This window comes from Elaeis guineensis, chromosome 1 (assembly GCF_000442705.2).
Source record: "Elaeis guineensis isolate ETL-2024a chromosome 1, EG11, whole genome shotgun sequence".
NCBI classification, from domain to species: domain Eukaryota; kingdom Viridiplantae; phylum Streptophyta; class Magnoliopsida; order Arecales; family Arecaceae; genus Elaeis; species Elaeis guineensis.
The window spans coordinates 143,866,787-143,884,671 of NC_025993.2; the positions used below are offsets into that span (position 1 = coordinate 143,866,787).

The window sequence follows — 17,885 nt, forward strand, 5'->3', positions numbered from 1 at the left end:
GCCATAAAAGTGAGCCATATAGTAACTTTATTTTGGCAGGACAATGAAAATTAGAGCTAAGATTCGGATTGAAATAATTTAAAAATTTGACAATCTCATTATACTAAATAATAATTTAGGATGAAACTAAAAATCTCTAAAAAAGTTTAGAGTTTTTTTGCATAATTTAAACCTTTTCACAATAACAAAAGCCGGTGGATCTCTACATTAACTTATACCAAATTTATAAATATATAATAATATAAATATAAGATATTATTATTTTTTCAAAAAATATTATGGGATAATACTACTAGCGACTCTGGGTCTCTCTTAAATAGAGTGGGATGCAAACCAAAATTTTTTTCCCTTCCAATGAGATGTTATTAATACTTTAGGTCACGGTTCAGATATTACCGTCTAAGTTTTGACTTAATAGTGTAGCTTTAAGATCTAAATTTTAATTAAAAAAATATAAATTTTCAGTAAAAAATTATTTATTAATTTTATATCTCTGAATCCTACCAAATACAAGTACTAAAAACTCCTGCAAACAAACTAGTGAAGAAGCACATGCAAACATAGTTTTTATCAACCGGAAAGCTCAAATATTTGACCGCAACAAAACTAGTGCATGCTGTGGTCATGGTCCTTCAATTGAGCATTTACATCTGAACATCAGGAGGCATGAAGTGGAATCTAATGACACTTTTTTAGAGAGAAGAAATCTATTGATATACTTTGCCCATCTGGTGCCGGTTAATTTGTTTCCCTAGCACTATGATTTGGGCTTGTCACGCTATTTCCAATTAGCTTCCAATGATACATCAGAAAGAGCAACCCAACAAGATCCAACGGTGAATTTGTGAAAAGATGAATGAGATCCGACGGCGAAGACAACAACGGAGTGAACCCAACAGGAATCGCTACCCTACCCGTCCAAGACCCCACCGGTTAATAAAGCCCCGAAACTTCGACTCGTCATCGCCTCCGGCGGCGCCGCCCTCCGCCGCGCGGCCAGCTCTCTCATCTGTCACCGTCGCGGCCGAGGCGAAGTCGGGCCTGAGCTGGCGGTGCTCTCTCCATCCATGGCCCCTCTTTCTCGTCTTGCCTCAAGTAAGAAGATTAGGTCGATCTGTGGAGCAGTCTCTTCTTATCGGTGTTTAGAATCCTCTCGTTGCTGTCCCCCAAGGTAGTTCTTTTCCCTTTCCTTGAATCTAATCTAGGGTTTCTTTACCAATACTTCCTTATTAATGTTAGATTTCCTGAGGGTGCAGTTAAAATTCCATTATGGATTTTTTTTAAAATTTATTTTTAGTTTTTTTTTTTTTTGTAGCAAGAATGTTTGTTATTAAAAGTAGGATTTTTCATGTCTAATCAAACTCTTTGAGATTTTCTTGTGGTCCTTTCCCCCTCTTCATTTACAATTCTTATTTAGAAGAAAGAGTTATGTATATTGAATCACTCTCACTTAGGTTTCTGCGGGAGAACTGAATTTCCATCAATTTTGTTGGGAATTATCCAGTGTCATCTATGTTATGTTGGGCATGGCAAAATTGGACTGCGTTATTCAATTTAACGCTTCTATGTACACTTTATTGTCTGAAATTTGTTATAAGCAAGCTCAAGTTTAATGTTTTTCTTGCTCATTTGAGTGATTTTGTTGGAAGAGTAGGTTGCGATCATCACTTAATGTACTAAATAAATCATATATGAGCACACTCTGGTTTAATTTATGTGTATCAGGTTTTATGGATGGAATGACAAATAGATAAACAGAGGTCTTATACAATAGAGCAAGATGGATGAAGTGGATGCATAACTCCAGAGTTTTTAGTGATTATCCTATGCTTATGAGAATTCTCTTATTTCTTTTAAGAGAACACTAAGGCTAGCGTTATATCACTTGATATATCAGGTATCTAGGAGGGGTCTAGAACATATGACAGAAACATCAGAGAGGGGGGCACAAGATTTTCAAGGGGTAAATGTAGGAAAAGAAGTTAGAAATAAGCTGGCAATGGAATTTCATGTCCTTTATGTGTAAATTGTAAAGTTTTTTACACTTTATTTAAGTATTATGATCATGTCTAACAAAAATTGAAAGATAATCTAGTGAGAGAGGGAATAGGGTGTGTGTGGGATGGTTGGCAAAGGCAAATGAAAGGCTGAAAGAATCTGTGTAGAAACCAAGGATTCAAGTCCCAGTGGGACATCTCATGTGTTGGGACAGAGCCGTCCTGCTAGCATCCTAACATTCCGATCGAGATATCTTGAGACATCCCCTATCCCAAGTGTCGGGATAAGGCGGGACAGTAGTGCATCCCATTCCATAGAAAAATCGAGATATTTCTATCTCACGGGATTTAAAACCTTGATAGAAACATGAGAAGATATTGGGAAAGGTTTGGTGATCGAGAAATTACCTTCAAGGAAGAAGCATATGTAAAACTGACTCTAATGCGGGCTATCCTCGTGTGATTACTCTCCTCAATGGTTTAATTCAATACATGCCCTATTTAAGATTCTTTCTTGATGCCAATTGATTTTAAGAAGGTTCAAGGAGATTTTTAGTAGGAGGAACTGGAACACATGCTATGAATATAGGTACCCAGGCACCATGCTCCTACCTATCTGGTATATACACAAAATTCAGAATGACTGGTGCCATAGGATACATTAATCCATGTGTAATAGACTTAAATGATTTTTATCCTTTTAACCATATTTTTGAATGTGGGGAGTAAAACAAGATGTCCAAATGAGTTGAAGAAAAAATTGAGTCTGGTGATGGATTTATCTTTGGGTTGGCAATACCATGTTTTAGGCTCTTATCCTAAGCTTTAGAGATTACTGCATTTTAAGGTCTGCTTATAGGTAATTATAATGGGAAGGACTGTGGACCTGTTGTTTGTAGCATAGAGGTTAGGGGTGTCATGTTAAAAATTGACCATTGTGGATTTTAATTTGATTCTCAGTTTTCTTAATAGTATTACATTTTGATAAAAAATTGAAATATGTTGTTTTTCATTCTATTCTCAATTTGCTTAATAATATTACATTTTGATTGCTGTGGAGGATGCATATATAGTATGTCTGGACCACAATTATATATTTTTTAGACCAAGTTTTCCTTCAAAGATTATAGAGTATGGTATGTCTTGAAGTCTGGCTGCTTTTGTTTCCTTTGGTCGGGCTCCTGTTAGGGTGGAATTATTTGTTAGATGATGACACTGGAGAAAACTCTAAGATGTATCAATTCTGCAACATGTATTCTTAACTTTCTTAGGTCTTTCAATCCAAATGTGTAATTTCTGTTGGAAAGATGATGAGATAAGCAGCCACCTGTTTCGCAAATATGAGGTTGTCTAGCAAACCTGATTGCACTTTCTTGAGTTAACGAAAATGTATTCCTATGGAGTGGAGGGGCACTGATTTTTAGTGGTTTTTCTAAGTGTCAAGGTGCTAGGTGCTTGACTCCTAGCATTGTGTTTTTGGTGATCTGAAAAGAAAGAGATATCATTTGAAGATAAATTGAATCCACTCTCTTAAGGCTGATAATATGAAGATGATATTATCTTTCAGTTCATATATTTCCAAAGACTGCTAGCATTTATAACTTGGTTTTGTGTCACTTTGAAGTATTACTATTCATTTTTCAACTAACATAGTGAATCTAGCCATCACCAAGCTGCTTCATTCATTCCTCAGAACAATTTTGCTTTTCACTCTTTCAGAAACTGGAAACCTAGCATAAATCTCTGATTAGTGGGAGACTGTCTTATCCATCTTGTGGTTTCTAGGGCTATTAAGCTGACTATTTGTGGTGAATCAAAAGTTAGGTTCTTCTTCCCATCTCAAAAGAAGTACAAGAGTTCTATAGGGATGCTCTAATCGGGGATGTGGTGACTAAATAACTTTTTTTTGTTTATTGTTAATTAGGCTTCCTCAGAAGCTTGGAAGTACCTCTCATAAGGTACTAGACAATTTGACATCCCTAAAGAAGGTGGTATTGACTTTTCTCATTTTCTTGATTTTAAATATCCGGTAGATTCCCTCTTTAGGAACTTCTTGTACATATTTTGTATGATAAAGAATCATAAGACCTTCTACAATTGGATTATTGGTGAGGGATTGCAGTGGCATCATCTTCCAAATGATTTATGACCAACCCGATAGACCACATGTAGAAGGAAAAGCAAAGGCAAGGTTCTCTGTATCATCTCTAAAAAGTCCAAGGAGCTCATAAAGGATCCTTCTATTGTAAAAGGTGATCCAAAGAGATGCTTTCTTTTGTTCTAGGCCTGTTTGAATCTCACCTCCATCTTTGTCTGTGGTCTTGTCAATGCAATAGAAGGTGGTAGTATCTTGTCTCATGTTTTATGAGTGCAAGATTTAGACCTCTCTCTTATCTATTATTCAATATCTACCAATTATCTCCAATAAAAGAAGAAAGTGCAGTGGATTTCACACATTCTTATTACTTTATTTAAATTCTCTAGACTCATGAAGCTTTTGTTGGTCCAAGTTTGTCTCTTCTTTATTTTCTCTTAGTACTTGACCGTTCATGTAGATTTATATCTAATTCAAATTCTTTGCAAAGCATTCTCAATCTTTTTTTCTTAAAACATTTGGAAATTCTAGTCTGTAAACTTGTGCTGGATGGCTGTTAAATATCTTCTGTAGAAGCTATGCATTCATTTTTTATTGAAAGATATTCTTTTGGAGCATTGCTGTCATAATGATTTTGTTGATTCATGGCTGGTTGACCCTTTTTTTGGCTGTAATGCATGCCAAGTTGGCCTTGGATCTAGCAATCAACTCAATACTTTGTACCTACCAGTTAGAGTTGATGGTAGCCATTCAGCTTGCTTACATGTCAAATGCTTGGTAGGCATGAACTATGATCTAGATCAAGTGAGATTATTTGAATAACTAAAATATACCTAGTAAACAAATTCTGCCATGTCCTATAATTTCTTAACTTACCCTTAAGATTCACTAGAAAGCTAGCTTTTAGAGTGGTTGAACCTGTGCTTTGGCTAGTCAAAATTGTGCAACCATTTTTGTGACTATTTGCCATGATAATTGCTGCTTTATATACTTAATGTTGTGAATTAGCTTTCTTATTGTTTTGAATTAGCAGTGCTGATATATGAGGTTAATTTATCAAATTCTTTATGCTTTTATTGTATAATATCCTTTAAGCGAAAGCGTTGGATGGTTGGATGGCACAGGGGATTGTATACTTGCAGAGATTATATTCACGAGTGTCTCCAACTCTGTAGCTGCTCTAATATTGTCAATTAACTATATTTTCCACTCTACAACCTTCAAACATCAAGTAGTATTGTTTCCATGATATTCATTCAATTAAGTTACTTTCTGATTCTTCACGGGGGCATGTGCAAATTACTAGAAACTTGTGCTTGCAGGACTTCTTGGACGGGATTCAGTGATGGATATTGCTCGATGCCAGTGTTATTTATACAAAGATTCACAATGGTTTCTCATTTTTCTATGTGTTCGTGTCCACATCAGAGAGAATACAAGACCATCTCATTTTCAATGCCCACTGCCATGTCTTCTTTGACAGTTCAAAGATCAGTTACATATAAATTATTTGGCCTTCAAAGGTGGCAACCTGTTAGATTTAGAAGCAATGCGTTAGTGACGCTGGATACAGATGATAATGTAGCTAGATTTTCGCTTAAAGAACCAAGTGCCAGACCACGAGCTCAGACAAAGGGAATGAAAAAGCCTAAGCGTCAGAAAATGTCCAGGAAAGCAAAACTAAATGAGCTCAAGTGGTACCGCTTGAAGGCAAAAAAGAAGTTGAAATCTCCAAATCCTGAAGTTAGGATTAGATACAAACTTGAAAAGGTTGGATACATGATGACTTTTCCCTCTCATTTTATCCATTTCTTAACAATTGTTTTTTAAGATGTGTGAATTTCCATCAGTCATTTGTTACTCTCAAAAAAAGAAAATTTACAAACATTTATCTTCTCCAGATCCCTTCATCAACAGCAAAACTGTAAAAGTAGTTTTGGGTTCTATAGCTCCTTACAGTGTGCCACTTAAAATTCTGCTGTTCTGTAAATATAATTTGATGAAGATGTTCATTTTCCTTTATTCTTGATGTATAGTTGATGTTTCTAAGCCTTCCTGACTTGCATATGTTTGTAGTTCAGGCTAAAAGGAAAGAAGAATGGCTGATTGAGAAACTGAGGAAATATGAGATTCCGAAAGTTCCAGGACCTGAATATGATCCCGAAATCCTTACCGAAGAAGAGCGGTTCTACCTCAAACGTACTGGTGAAAAGAAGAAAAATTATGTCCCTGTTGGGAGACGAGGAGTATTTGGTGGCGTGGTTCTCAACATGCATCTCCACTGGAAGAAACATGAAACCGTGAAAGTAGTCTGCAAGCCTTGCAGACCTGGCCAGGTTCATGAATATGCTGAGGAGCTGGCAAGACTCAGCAAAGGCACTGTGATTGATATAAAACCTAATAACATTGTAATATTTTATCGTGGAAAGAACTACGTGCAACCAGAAGTTATGTCACCTCCTGACACGCTTTCTAAGCAGAAGGTAACAATTTTATCCATGTTTTATTATGTGATATATCCATTTCAGTGCAATTCATTTACATTTTGTTTACGTCCATTCACACAGTGGTGGGAGTACATCTGTCCCTCCCCAGACCCCTCAGTGGTGAGAACCTTTTGCAGTCAGCCACCTTTGAATATCCATTCACACTATCCTGGCCCATCTTGTTCGGCATGATTAAACAAATGGACATACAATACCTCTAGAAATGTTAATTCTCTAATCCAAATGTTGTTACTTTGGCATGAGGCTTATGCCATATGCTCCTGCCGACCAAGTTGGGAATTGCAATTGCACTTACATAGATCATCCCTTGAACTTGTCATTGTTGAACTTCGCTTATGTACATTCCAAAGAGATTCTAAACCTCCCAGAAACCACCAAAGCACCAAGGCATTTGCTGCTTTGGCACCATATATTCCTAATGTTCATCTGTGCCTCTTTGCCCCAGAGCTACATTCTTGACGGTGTTAATCAAACTTCTAGAACCTTATCATTTATGAATTAGTAGGAACCTTCACAATTCCATCAGCTAAAGATATATTGTTTTTCCTTTGTTCCAGTTTCTCTGACCGGTTGTAAATGTTTGCAGGCCCTGGAGAAATATAGATTTGAGCAATCTCTTGAACACACCAGCCAGTATATTGAGAAGCTGGAAAAAGAGCTAGAAGAGTATCAAAAGCATGTTGCCTTGTATAAAAAGCGTGAAGAAACTACTGCCGGAAACTCCATGAACAGTAATTAAATGAGTTTTTCTTTACTTTTTTGGTAGAATTTTTTTCTTAATTTATGGCTATATGTTTGATCAAAAAGGGCCCATTGCTGCAATCTGCATTGACTGCAGCCCATAATCTTCTTGAATATAATTTTGTACGATGAAGAATTCTAACAGATCACTTGAGAGAAGGTTCCCACCCATTCGAGTGAGCTGAAGACACTGCACTTATGGTAGGATTGCTGATCACCACTACCACCAAAAGAGAGAGTAAAGATCCTGGTCTGTCCAAGCGGATATAAATTTCCTCATTTGATATGAACTGCCAGCTTGATAAGTTGTTGCAGTTTTCTAGGAGACTTAAAAAATTAATTCAAACTCCAACAATGTTGTAGATAATGTTAAATAAATATGATATTGTTATTTTGCCAAGAATTTCTTGTTGTATCCGTATTGACGCTCCTCTCTATCCTATCCTTTTCTCTGATGTTATCCTAGAATCATTGTGACGGGCTCTAAGAATCTACTGTGAAGAGAGAATTCATAAATTATCCAAGATTCTGCGCATACTGTTGTCTATTTAAAATTTGAAACCATTTTTTCTCTTAATTTTAAGTACAGTATTGATCATATGCACATGTTCCTTGTTTGGTCAAGAGATCTTGCAACTTAATGATGTTGTGGTTTGGTCCCACCATGCAGGCGTGTCGTGGGGTAAACCAATAGCATTTGCCTGATCAAGTTCTGATAGATTCGATACAGCTGCGGCTTGAGTTGGAGAATGCTGGAGCTTTGCCTAGAAATGTACCTCAGTCACCACGACAATAACTGTGAAGCTATTGCCCTTTCATATCATTTACAGTGAAGCAATTGACCTTCATGTTTTCTTCTCCTCGATCTCTTTGCATTCAGCCTTGATGTTTTGTTATGGTTTTCGGCTCACTCACTGATTAGCAGGACGGGCAACCTCACCATGCATGAGTGTGTTTGAAACCCTATGAGGCCTGCAACCATATCACATATAAAATGCAACAAATTAATTTAACCATGATGAAGAGCCTTACAAGTTACAATCCAATAACTCAATGTATAGCAAAAAACTATTTAGCAAACTGGGGTTCTGTACTCCCTTGCCAGGAGGAAAGGATATGCGACAGAAGTAACACTTAGAAAGAGGAAAAGATATGCCACTTTCACTTGCTATGGTTATGTGTCAAAAATTACAATTCCAAAGGAACAAAGACTTAACAAGAAAATAACAAGTTGGTGGTGAAATGAGCACTCTCCACTTGCACTTGTTGTAGAAGTGCCAAAATTGCATCTTTCTTTAGTGTATGGGTTTCTCATAGTTGTTGTGTACCTTTGTACATCCTAAAATCTCCACCTATGTAGGCAACCGTCCATTGGCAGAAAGTTGCACGTTATGCCCTGGTGAGGAGAGATGGACACTCACCACCAGTACAATGCATCAACGTATTTGGTCCCATGCATGGGCTAAATTGTCTAGATACTGCCAAATAGTTATAAAGGCTTCTTGAAGAGAAACCATACAGAGTAACGTTCAATAATTCATTCAGCTTTACAAGCCGCTTGATCTATTTTGTCTGAGGTGTACTGATACTGAGGGAGTTGCAGACTTGCAGTACTCTTTGGTATCTTGTTGTTCTGTCACAATAAAATTTTATCTTGACAACATAGATTAACTGCCAATTTTATATGTAATGGGACTGATTGATTATCGTTATATGCTACAAGATATCATCATTTGGGATATCCAAGAAGCTGGAGCAATGCTTTCACATGAAGGATTTTAGAAGGGAGCTGCTATCCTGAGGCTTTTCCAGGCGTTATGGATTTAAAAGTCCTTTAGCCTTTAGTCGCCGTATTCTTTATTCAATAGAGAACCATTGCCAAAGGAAGATTCCTAAACCTCTGGTACTCAATGGTGTTTAAAAGGTGGCCAAAAGCAAAGAGACCAACGAGAGGGTAAGTTATTCTTCAATACCCAATCCACAAGCAGCAAGAAATAGAATACCCTCAATATATTGGTAGGGTAGAGGTATCATCATATTCCAGCATCAAGCACTCCCCTCTCTATTCCACTTGTCATGATGCTATTCGTTTGCGGCGTTGCCATGCTGGTTTGATACTTCTTAGCAATCAAAATTCAAGATCATTTATAGAAGGACCATGGGGGAAGGTATGTTGTTTGTGACAATGTGAGATAGATAAGCTTCTCTGCAGGACATTTATATTCTTCAAATCAGTATGACTCAATTTTTTTTTTTTTTTTTTTTGTTCTCCCATTCACCTTTGCTTTTAATATTTAGTGTCATATCTTACCTTATTATTTGCCTCAAAATACGCGTCCTGTCGGTTTCTCGGGGCACCATTTGCTGCAGACTCATTGGCAACATCGGCTTGGATAATTGAATGATATATAATAGTCAGCCATCTCTCTGCGGTCCCCTCCTCCAATTTTGTTTATTATTTCTCCCATACTGGACCTTGAGAAACCCTTGCAGGTAGGTAACCCACAGAGTTCTGAGATTTTATGCAAAACCAACTGACAAATCTAACTGCTGCTCTTTCATTATGCTAACAATCAACTAGTACTTTTATTGCATGTATCCTCCTATAAAATAATTTAGGTGAAAAGTTTGTCACCAATATTAGAAGGTAGTGGATTAGATTGTGAAGTCAGAACTTGTGTTAGGAGTATATTCAAACAACTGTTCTTTTAAGTACACTCATGGCTTGGTGTGGCTTTTGGCCCCTTGGCTTGGCCAATTGGAGGCCTTGAAGTGGAAGATGCTTATAACCACCATATATTAAAGAATGGCACATGTGAATGTGTGATTGAACCTTTCATGGCTTGGAAAGGGAGTCTTACTCGCTGGCAACATATTTCTTAAAGGAGACAATCTTCCTTTCGACCTGAGTCGAAAGCTGGTGAATGACCCAAACGCTGGATTTGTGGGAGATGGTTTCGCTGAATCTAAAAAAAAATAAAGGGTGAAAAAGAAGAAGAAAAAGAAAATGGATTACCATTCAGGGATGTAAGGTTTGTTATTTGGTTGATTTTAGTGTTGGCCAATCAAATGCATTGAGATATATAACCATACAAATTCATTTTGATCTTCATTCCGACCAAATGTGTTCAGAGTCGGAATCAGAATGGCCATATTTTTTGACATATTTAATTTATAATCAAAAATAAAATTACAATAAAATAAAAATATTATGAAAAAAATAAAAATTAAATTTAAAAAAATTAAAATATTTTTATTTTATTTTAAAATCAAAATTTTAAAAAAAATTTCAATCAAATAATTAAAATAAAAATCACTCATTTTTATTCTCATGCTCGCTATAGTTCAACTATCTTCAATCAAATATATTTTTAATTTATATTAAATATATTTTTGATGTTTTCTAATTTACAAAGAACAGATTTGTGGGCTGCAAATATTTTCCTCGGAACAAGGAATTCAATTATTTTGAATTCCTAAAAAGAAGGCCGCGGAACTCTACTTAAGAGGAAGAGGAGGCGGCTTAGCAAGTATGACAGTTTATTCAAGAAAACAGTGTCCTGCGCCCTCTCACGTCAAAATCTCAAATACGGAATGTTTTGGTAATGTTGCAAGCAAACAAGTCGCCAAACCAAACCCGGAAAACCAGCTGGGAGGTCAGTTTTATATTAGTATCCTAATCCTAATTCTCAACGTTCATTAGATTTTTCAACATCCACAGTGGATCAACCATCACTCCTTTTCTTGAACATTCTATAGATGATATATTTTGGTTCCATCAAATACAAAATAATAAAAATGACTTAATTTCCTTTCTTTTTTTTAAATAAGACATATATTGCAGCCTGCTATCCATAATAGGAGAATCACTTTTTTGCATACATGTTGAGGTATGTAATTACAAACCTATTTGAAGATAAAAATTTTACTGGAGTTAGTCTCTTTGGCACTATAATTATATGAGTTGGGCTACACATTTTATGTTTACTTATTGAAAGAGAAGTTAACAATTCAAAATGAATACTAGGCTAACCAAATTCAAGATCCCATCTATTAAACATGATCTACACTAAGGAAAAAACCAAAAACAAAATTAACGCATTTTGATGGTCACCAATATAATCATCAAGTATGTATTAAAATGTATAATTAAAAAAATATTATATTTTACTATAATCTAATCATCAAAATCTAGTAAATATATAGATCACGATCGTTAAAATAGCACCATGCTAGCAAAATTGATAGCATTCATTTTTACACTGCTAGAGATCATCAAAATATATAAATGTTGGTTTCATCGATTTAAATTTTTAACTCTCTTCATGTGTCATTAATTTTTAAGTCAAAAACTCTTTATGAGCAAATGTATGGTGTGCAGTCCAACTTCAAGTATATTCAGTGAGTGTTAGCTTCTCAATCTAAACAAGCATTTAACTTTATCCTGCTAGAATAACAAGATACTTGGGTTTCATCATGGCACTGGTGAGCCAAGTGGCCTCTGCACCACTTGTCAAAAACAAATCGGCTGCCACCATGAGAGGGAAGGCAAAATAGCTGGCCTTCAGCCAGTACCCAGGCTGCCAAGTCTTTAACGTGGTCAGGGGAGAGGGAGAGTTAGTGTGAATTTTTGAATGTTGGGCCCCTACCTTCTTTATTTTTTTTTTGGTGCAATCCCCCTACCATCTTTGATGTTGCAGTTGGACTGGTCTTCGCTCCACATTCCAGTACAAAGCCCATTGGCGGATGAGTACAATGCTGAATCTCCCCCAACCAATATTATAGCTTGTCTTCTTCTTCTGGCCCTTTGAAGCTCCCTAAGCAACAAGAACTGAGGACCGGTACCCTTCCCAATGCCCTTTTACCAGCCCTCCCCTTTATTTCCTGTGACAAAACCCAGGTTGGAACAGAGCAAAATAAAGCACCCCACCACAGAAAACGGAGGCAAAGACAGTGAAGTATCATTATTCACTGCCCCATTCACATTTCACCACCCTCTGCAACCTCCCTTTCAAGACACTATTGAAATATATAATATTATATAAATACCAGAACATCTAGCTGACCAAACCCATGCATCAGATTCCATTTCTCTTGAGGTTAACGACTCATGGGCTTTGGGTAGAAGCAGAGTCCTTTTCTTCCCATGGTAAAGTAATAGCCATCCTCTTCTCTCTCTTTTTGGTTTCCCCTGAATAACCATTTGATTTTTAGGAAAATATAAGCTTCTTTTGTGTCTTGCTTTTGCTGCTTTTTGGGCTTTCCTCCGATGTGTTGTTCATGATGTGGTTTACCATTGGGAAATGGGTGGCTTAGTGCTGCACCTCTTGATGGCATTCTTTTATGTTCAAATGACCTTGTTTTACCATTCCTTTTTCTAACCCTGTTGTTATTTTTCCTCAGTGGACATTAGTCTGGGAACTGTACTTTTTTTCTCATTTGATTGGTGTTTATGGGGCCTCCACCTTTATCATCCATTTTTGTAGGGACAAAAGCTCAGATCTTTCCATGTGTTGCGAAAAAAGGAGGTATGGGCAGAGGAGATATCATCTCAGGTTAATGTCTCCTCTTCAGATAATGCTGTTATTGAATGTTTAATCTCACTTTCAACAGCTCGAGATGAAGTTCGATCATTGAGATTAGAATCTTATGCTTGAGAAGTGAATACGCAAAAGAGTTCTCTCTGTAAGTTCTTCCTTTCCTTCATGCTTGTGGACTTTATCAAATTTTCCATTCCAAGAGACTTCTTTAGGTTTTTGTCAAACATTCCATTCCAACGAACATGGGTAGTGATCTAAATTAGGAACATATTCTCCACTAGGAAATTTCTTTGCGAATATTTCAAATTTATCAAGTAACAGATGTAGCTTGTAATTTTTTTTCTTCTCTTCAATCTTCATTCTTTAGTTACTCTTCTGTTGGAAAACTCAACATTTTGATAACCTCCACCAAGCTTCATTTTCTTCATGGATGGACCATCTCCACCTGGAGCTCCTCAGGACCTTCCCATTTCTGATGAGTTCCAGGATTCCACAGAACCAAACACAAAGGCATTGACCATCAAAACAGCAGGATCATCGGCCGATAATGGCGAAAGATCTGCTCCCATGTCTCCTTTCATCTCAATCTCTCCACACTTGAACTCCCCCTCTCCACCTTCCTCTGCGTTTGTTTCGGCATTACAGTCACCTTATATATCTCCAAGGGCCTTCGAACCACCACCAGACAGCATCACCACTCCATCAGCTGCAGTCCCATCTCCAACCTCATACTCTGGTTCTCATTCTGATGACATTCCAAGCACTTCCTACACTCCCCCATCAGAAAGATATGATTTCCCCATCGACCCAACTGATCAAAAGCCAAAGTTCTCCGATGCGGCGCGAATCTCATTCTCCTTCCCAGTCCCCCGAAACTCTATCACAAAAGGTTCTGTCTCCCCTTCCTCCAATACGAAGCTCCGCAGCTGCGATGTTTACATTGGATTCCATGGCCAAAACCTTAATCTCATTCGCTTCTGTAAGTGGCTCAAGGCTGAGCTTGAGCTCCAAGGAATAGCCTCATTTGTTGCTGATCGAGCAAAGTATTCGGATACACAGAGCCATGAGATTGCCGATCGAATCATATGCTCGGCAACCTTTGGTGTTGTTGTCATGACTCCATCAAGCTTTCTTAATGCTCTCAGTGTGGAGGAGATCAGATTCTTTTCTCAGAAGAAAAATCTCATCCCTGTTTTGTTTGATACTGAGCTTTCGGAGATCACGCATCTTTTTGATGGGAGGTTAGAAGATAAGGAATGCAGGGAGGCCTTTGAGGGGGTAACCAGGAGCAATGAATTTAAGCTCGAAGCAAATGATAGCAACTGGAGGAGTTGTGTATCGAAAACCATCAGTATCTTACAATCAAAGCTTGGAAGGAATAGCATTGCCGAGAAGGAGACTGAAGGTTTTGAGGAATTACCCTTTCCTCGAAACAGACATTTTGTTGGGAGGGAGAAGGAGCTGACAGAGATTGAAGCTGCTTTCTTTGGATGCAGTGATGTTCATGAAATGGAGTGTCCGAAGCCTGCGCTGACTAATGGTGGATCAAGTGGATTTTCTGATGGATTTGCTGATGAGGAGAGTGATACGGTGAGAACAAATGGGAGATACATCAGCTTGGAAATGAGAAAGTGCAAGGAGCCTACTTTGGAGGCCTGGATTGATCCAGTGATCGAAACGATGGGCAAAGGAAGCCGACTACAGAGGCAGAGATCAAAACACAAGAAAACAAGAAGTGGGGGCAGCAAGGGTCATGGCAATGCCAGTGTGGTATGTATAAATGGGATATCAGGAATTGGCAAGACGGAGCTTGCACTGGAATTTGCTTACAGATACTCTCAGAGATACGAGATGGTATTGTGGGTCGGTGGAGAGGCAAGGTATTTCAGGCAGAATATACTGAATTTGTCGATGAATTTGGGACTGGATGTTAGTGCTGAAGCTGAGAAGGAAAGAGCAAGGATAAGGAGCTTTGACGAGCAAGAGTTTGATGCATTCCAGAGGGTGAAGAGGGAGCTGTTCAGAGATGTGCCTTACTTGCTGGTAATTGACAATCTTGAGACAGAAATGGAATGGTGGGAAGGAAAGGACCTGCATGATTTAATTCCAAGGAACACTGGAGCTACCCATGTGATTGTGACAACCCGGCTCTCGAAGGTGATGAGCTTTGAGCCCATGCAACTCCCACCTCTCTCTTTGGCTGACTCAATGCTTCTGATCAGAGGAAGACGAAAGAAGGACTACCCTGCTGAGGAACTGGAAGTGCTGAGAAAATTTGATGAGAGATTAGGAAGATTAGGCTTCGGGTTGTGGGTGATTGGGTCGCTGCTATCTGAGCTAGCAATCTCTCCATCTGCACTATTTGAAGCCATTGAGAGAATCTCCATCAGCGAAAACTTCTTCTGTTTGGGTTCTCCTGATGATGGATTCTGCAGGAATAATCCTTACCTGATGAAGGTCTTGATGTTTTGCTTTGCCATTTTGGATCGAGATAAAGGAAGAAGTCTTGCATCAAGAATGGTTCTTACTGGTGCTTGGTTTGCTCCTGCCCCCATCTTATCAAATCTATTGGCTGCTGCAGCTAATAAACTTCCCACAAAAGAAAATGGCTTTCATCAATGGGGAAAAGGTCTTGCTATGGCCTTGGGTTGCTACACTGGTTGCTGTTTAGCTCACCATGCTCGAAAGAATGAAGTGGAGTCTGCTCTGATGCTGGTTAGACTTGGCCTGGCAAAAAGAAGCTTCAGACAGCCAGGTTGCTGGATCCAATTCCACCCAATCACACAAATGTTCGCAAAGAGGAGGGGTGGGCTGCCGCCAGCCAAGGCCATGATTCAAGGCATGAGGAAGGTCGGCAATGCCATATTAAACTCAGATCACCTCTGGGCTTCTGCATTCCTCGTATTTGGGTTCAGGTCAGAACCCCCCATTGTCCAGCTGAAGGCAGTTGACATGGTCCTCTTCATCAAAAAAACAGCTCTTCCCTTGGCAATCCGATCATTCATGACCTTCTCAAGGTGCAATTCGGCTCTGGAGCTGCTGAAGGTATGTACGAATGTGCTCGAGGAGGTGGAGAAATCATTTGTGTCTCAGATACAAGATTGGCAGCATGGGTCCCTGTGCTGGAAGAAGCAGCTCCATTCCAACCAGAGGGTGGATGAGTATGCATGGCAGGATGTAACACTCCTCAAGGCCACATTGCTTGAGACCAGAGCCAAGCTATTGCTTAGAGGAGGGCACTTTGACAATGGGGAGGAAGTTTGCAGGACCTGCATTAGCATCAGAACTGTGATGCTTGGACATGATCATGCCCAGACATTAGCTGCCCAAGAAACACTAGCAAAATTGGTTAGATATAGAAGTAAAATATGAAGCCGGCGTTAAATTTTTCACGCTTCGGTTGCGCTGATTGATATAGATCCTAGCTTTGTTCTTAGATTTTGTTATTCTAATACTGGACAAGTACATGTAGTTCTTGTTTTCCATATGGAAGAGCAGCTTAGAGGGTCATTAGTAAAAGAGTCGACCAAGTTTTCCTACAGAACAATGGCAGAAGTGTTTTTGAGTCTGTAATATAGACTTTGCATGAAGTTGGTCGTTATGTGAAATACTATTTCTATGGGTGCAGAGCGAGTCCTTGGCCCATGATAACCTCGAACTGGTTTAAACTTGCCCTGGAAACAGAAGCTGGATCTTAGTTTGATTTTGTTGAGGTGAAAAAACTTGAACCTGAGCTGGTGCAACGCAATCTAAATTAATACTTGTTACTCAATTACATATCCAATCTGTACTAGATAAAAAGCCAATCTGTGAGGGCTGGAGCATGCAAGGCCCTGGGAGATCCACAGGCATTCAGCTTTTTCTCGGGAAAGACAATTCTGGACCAGCTTTCCCTCGGAAAAAACAGTTGGGAAGAAACATTCATATTTTCTTTCGGTAAAAGGAAGAAACAAACATATTTATCAGCAACATTCTGGCGTCTATAAATATAGAAAATCTAATGTAAAACACATTATCTCAGATTTTGAATGATAAAAATATATATATTTTTTTAAAAAATTATGATATTCTGTATCAATATTATGACATCCTGCAATAAAATTATAAATTTTTATATAGGATGTCATAATTTTTCACAGGATATCATAATTTTGATAAGGATATTTTCGTCATTGAAAAATTTATATGAAATTTTTCAATGATGAAAATGTCATTTTTTTTTATGACATCTCATATGAAAAAATTATGACATTCTGTGCAAGAAATCATGATTTCAATATGGGATGTCATAATATCAGCATAGGATATCATAATTTTTTCAGAAAGAAAGAAGTATTTTTGTCATTTAAAATTTCAAATAAAAAAAATAGAACTGTAGATATTAAATGCATATTAAAAAATGATGATAATATGATTCAATCGGACGAGATGATGTGCTCCACATCGGATTTTCTACACCGGTGTATAAAAAATTTCTCTAAATGTAAATGTGGCCGTGATGCAGAATGGCCCATTAAATTTTGGCTGGCTTGTGGCCATGCATTCACCATTTGCTTTGGTCACTTTCCGTGGGGTTATGAAAGATTCTGCCCGAGTTTAAGCATTTACCTCATGTCAAGCTAACCAATCATCATGCTTGTCACCTTTGGCAAACGCTCACATCATAGTCTATTTTTCTTAGATCTTGTTGGGGAATACCCACCGACCGACCGATCGATAGTCGGAAGGACCGACTGATGGCCGGACCGACCGACCGACCGACCGACCGATGGCCGGAGGGACCGACCGACCGACTGACGGCCGGAGCGACCGACTGACGGGCACCATCACCGGCCGATTAACAGCCCACTACCGACTGAGGATGTGTCGGTCGGGCATACTCCTCCCGACCGACTGAACCTAGAAGTCTGTTGGCCGACTCACGTGAGACTCGCCGACCAACAGAGGGGCCCGACGCCACTCAGCTGGCCACCGACCTAGGGTCGGTCGACTCCTCCGATCGCCG

General features: G+C 38.5%; 2 protein-coding genes across 3 annotated transcripts; both read left to right on the forward strand.

Annotated features, from left to right (window-relative positions):
* Nucleotides 1-933: 933 nt before the first annotated feature.
* On the forward strand, nucleotides 934-8,198 carry LOC105039001 (uncharacterized). Of its 2 annotated transcripts, none has more exons than XM_010914961.4 (5): nucleotides 934-1,171; nucleotides 5,415-5,862; nucleotides 6,174-6,575; nucleotides 7,186-7,330; nucleotides 7,486-7,894. In XM_010914961.4, exons 1-5 carry the CDS (start codon nucleotides 1,068-1,070, stop codon nucleotides 7,518-7,520), a joined length of 1,134 nt encoding a protein of 377 aa, XP_010913263.1. In that variant the 5' UTR covers nucleotides 934-1,067; the 3' UTR covers nucleotides 7,521-7,894. The 2 variants fall into 2 exon arrangements, with proteins under 2 accessions (XP_010913263.1, XP_010913262.1); XM_010914960.4 differs by lacking the exon at nucleotides 7,486-7,894 and adding an exon at nucleotides 8,011-8,198 and having other exon boundaries at nucleotides 937-1,171.
* Nucleotides 8,199-12,238: 4,040 nt separating this feature from the next.
* On the forward strand, nucleotides 12,239-16,558 carry LOC105039000 (uncharacterized). Its single transcript, XM_010914959.4, has 3 exons — nucleotides 12,239-12,489; nucleotides 12,827-12,868; nucleotides 12,954-16,558. The coding sequence occupies exon 3, from the start codon at nucleotides 13,307-13,309 to the stop codon at nucleotides 16,250-16,252; it is 2,946 nt and encodes a 981-aa protein (XP_010913261.1). The 5' UTR covers nucleotides 12,239-12,489; nucleotides 12,827-12,868; nucleotides 12,954-13,306; the 3' UTR covers nucleotides 16,253-16,558.
* The last annotated feature ends 1,327 nt before the right edge of the window (nucleotides 16,559-17,885 follow it).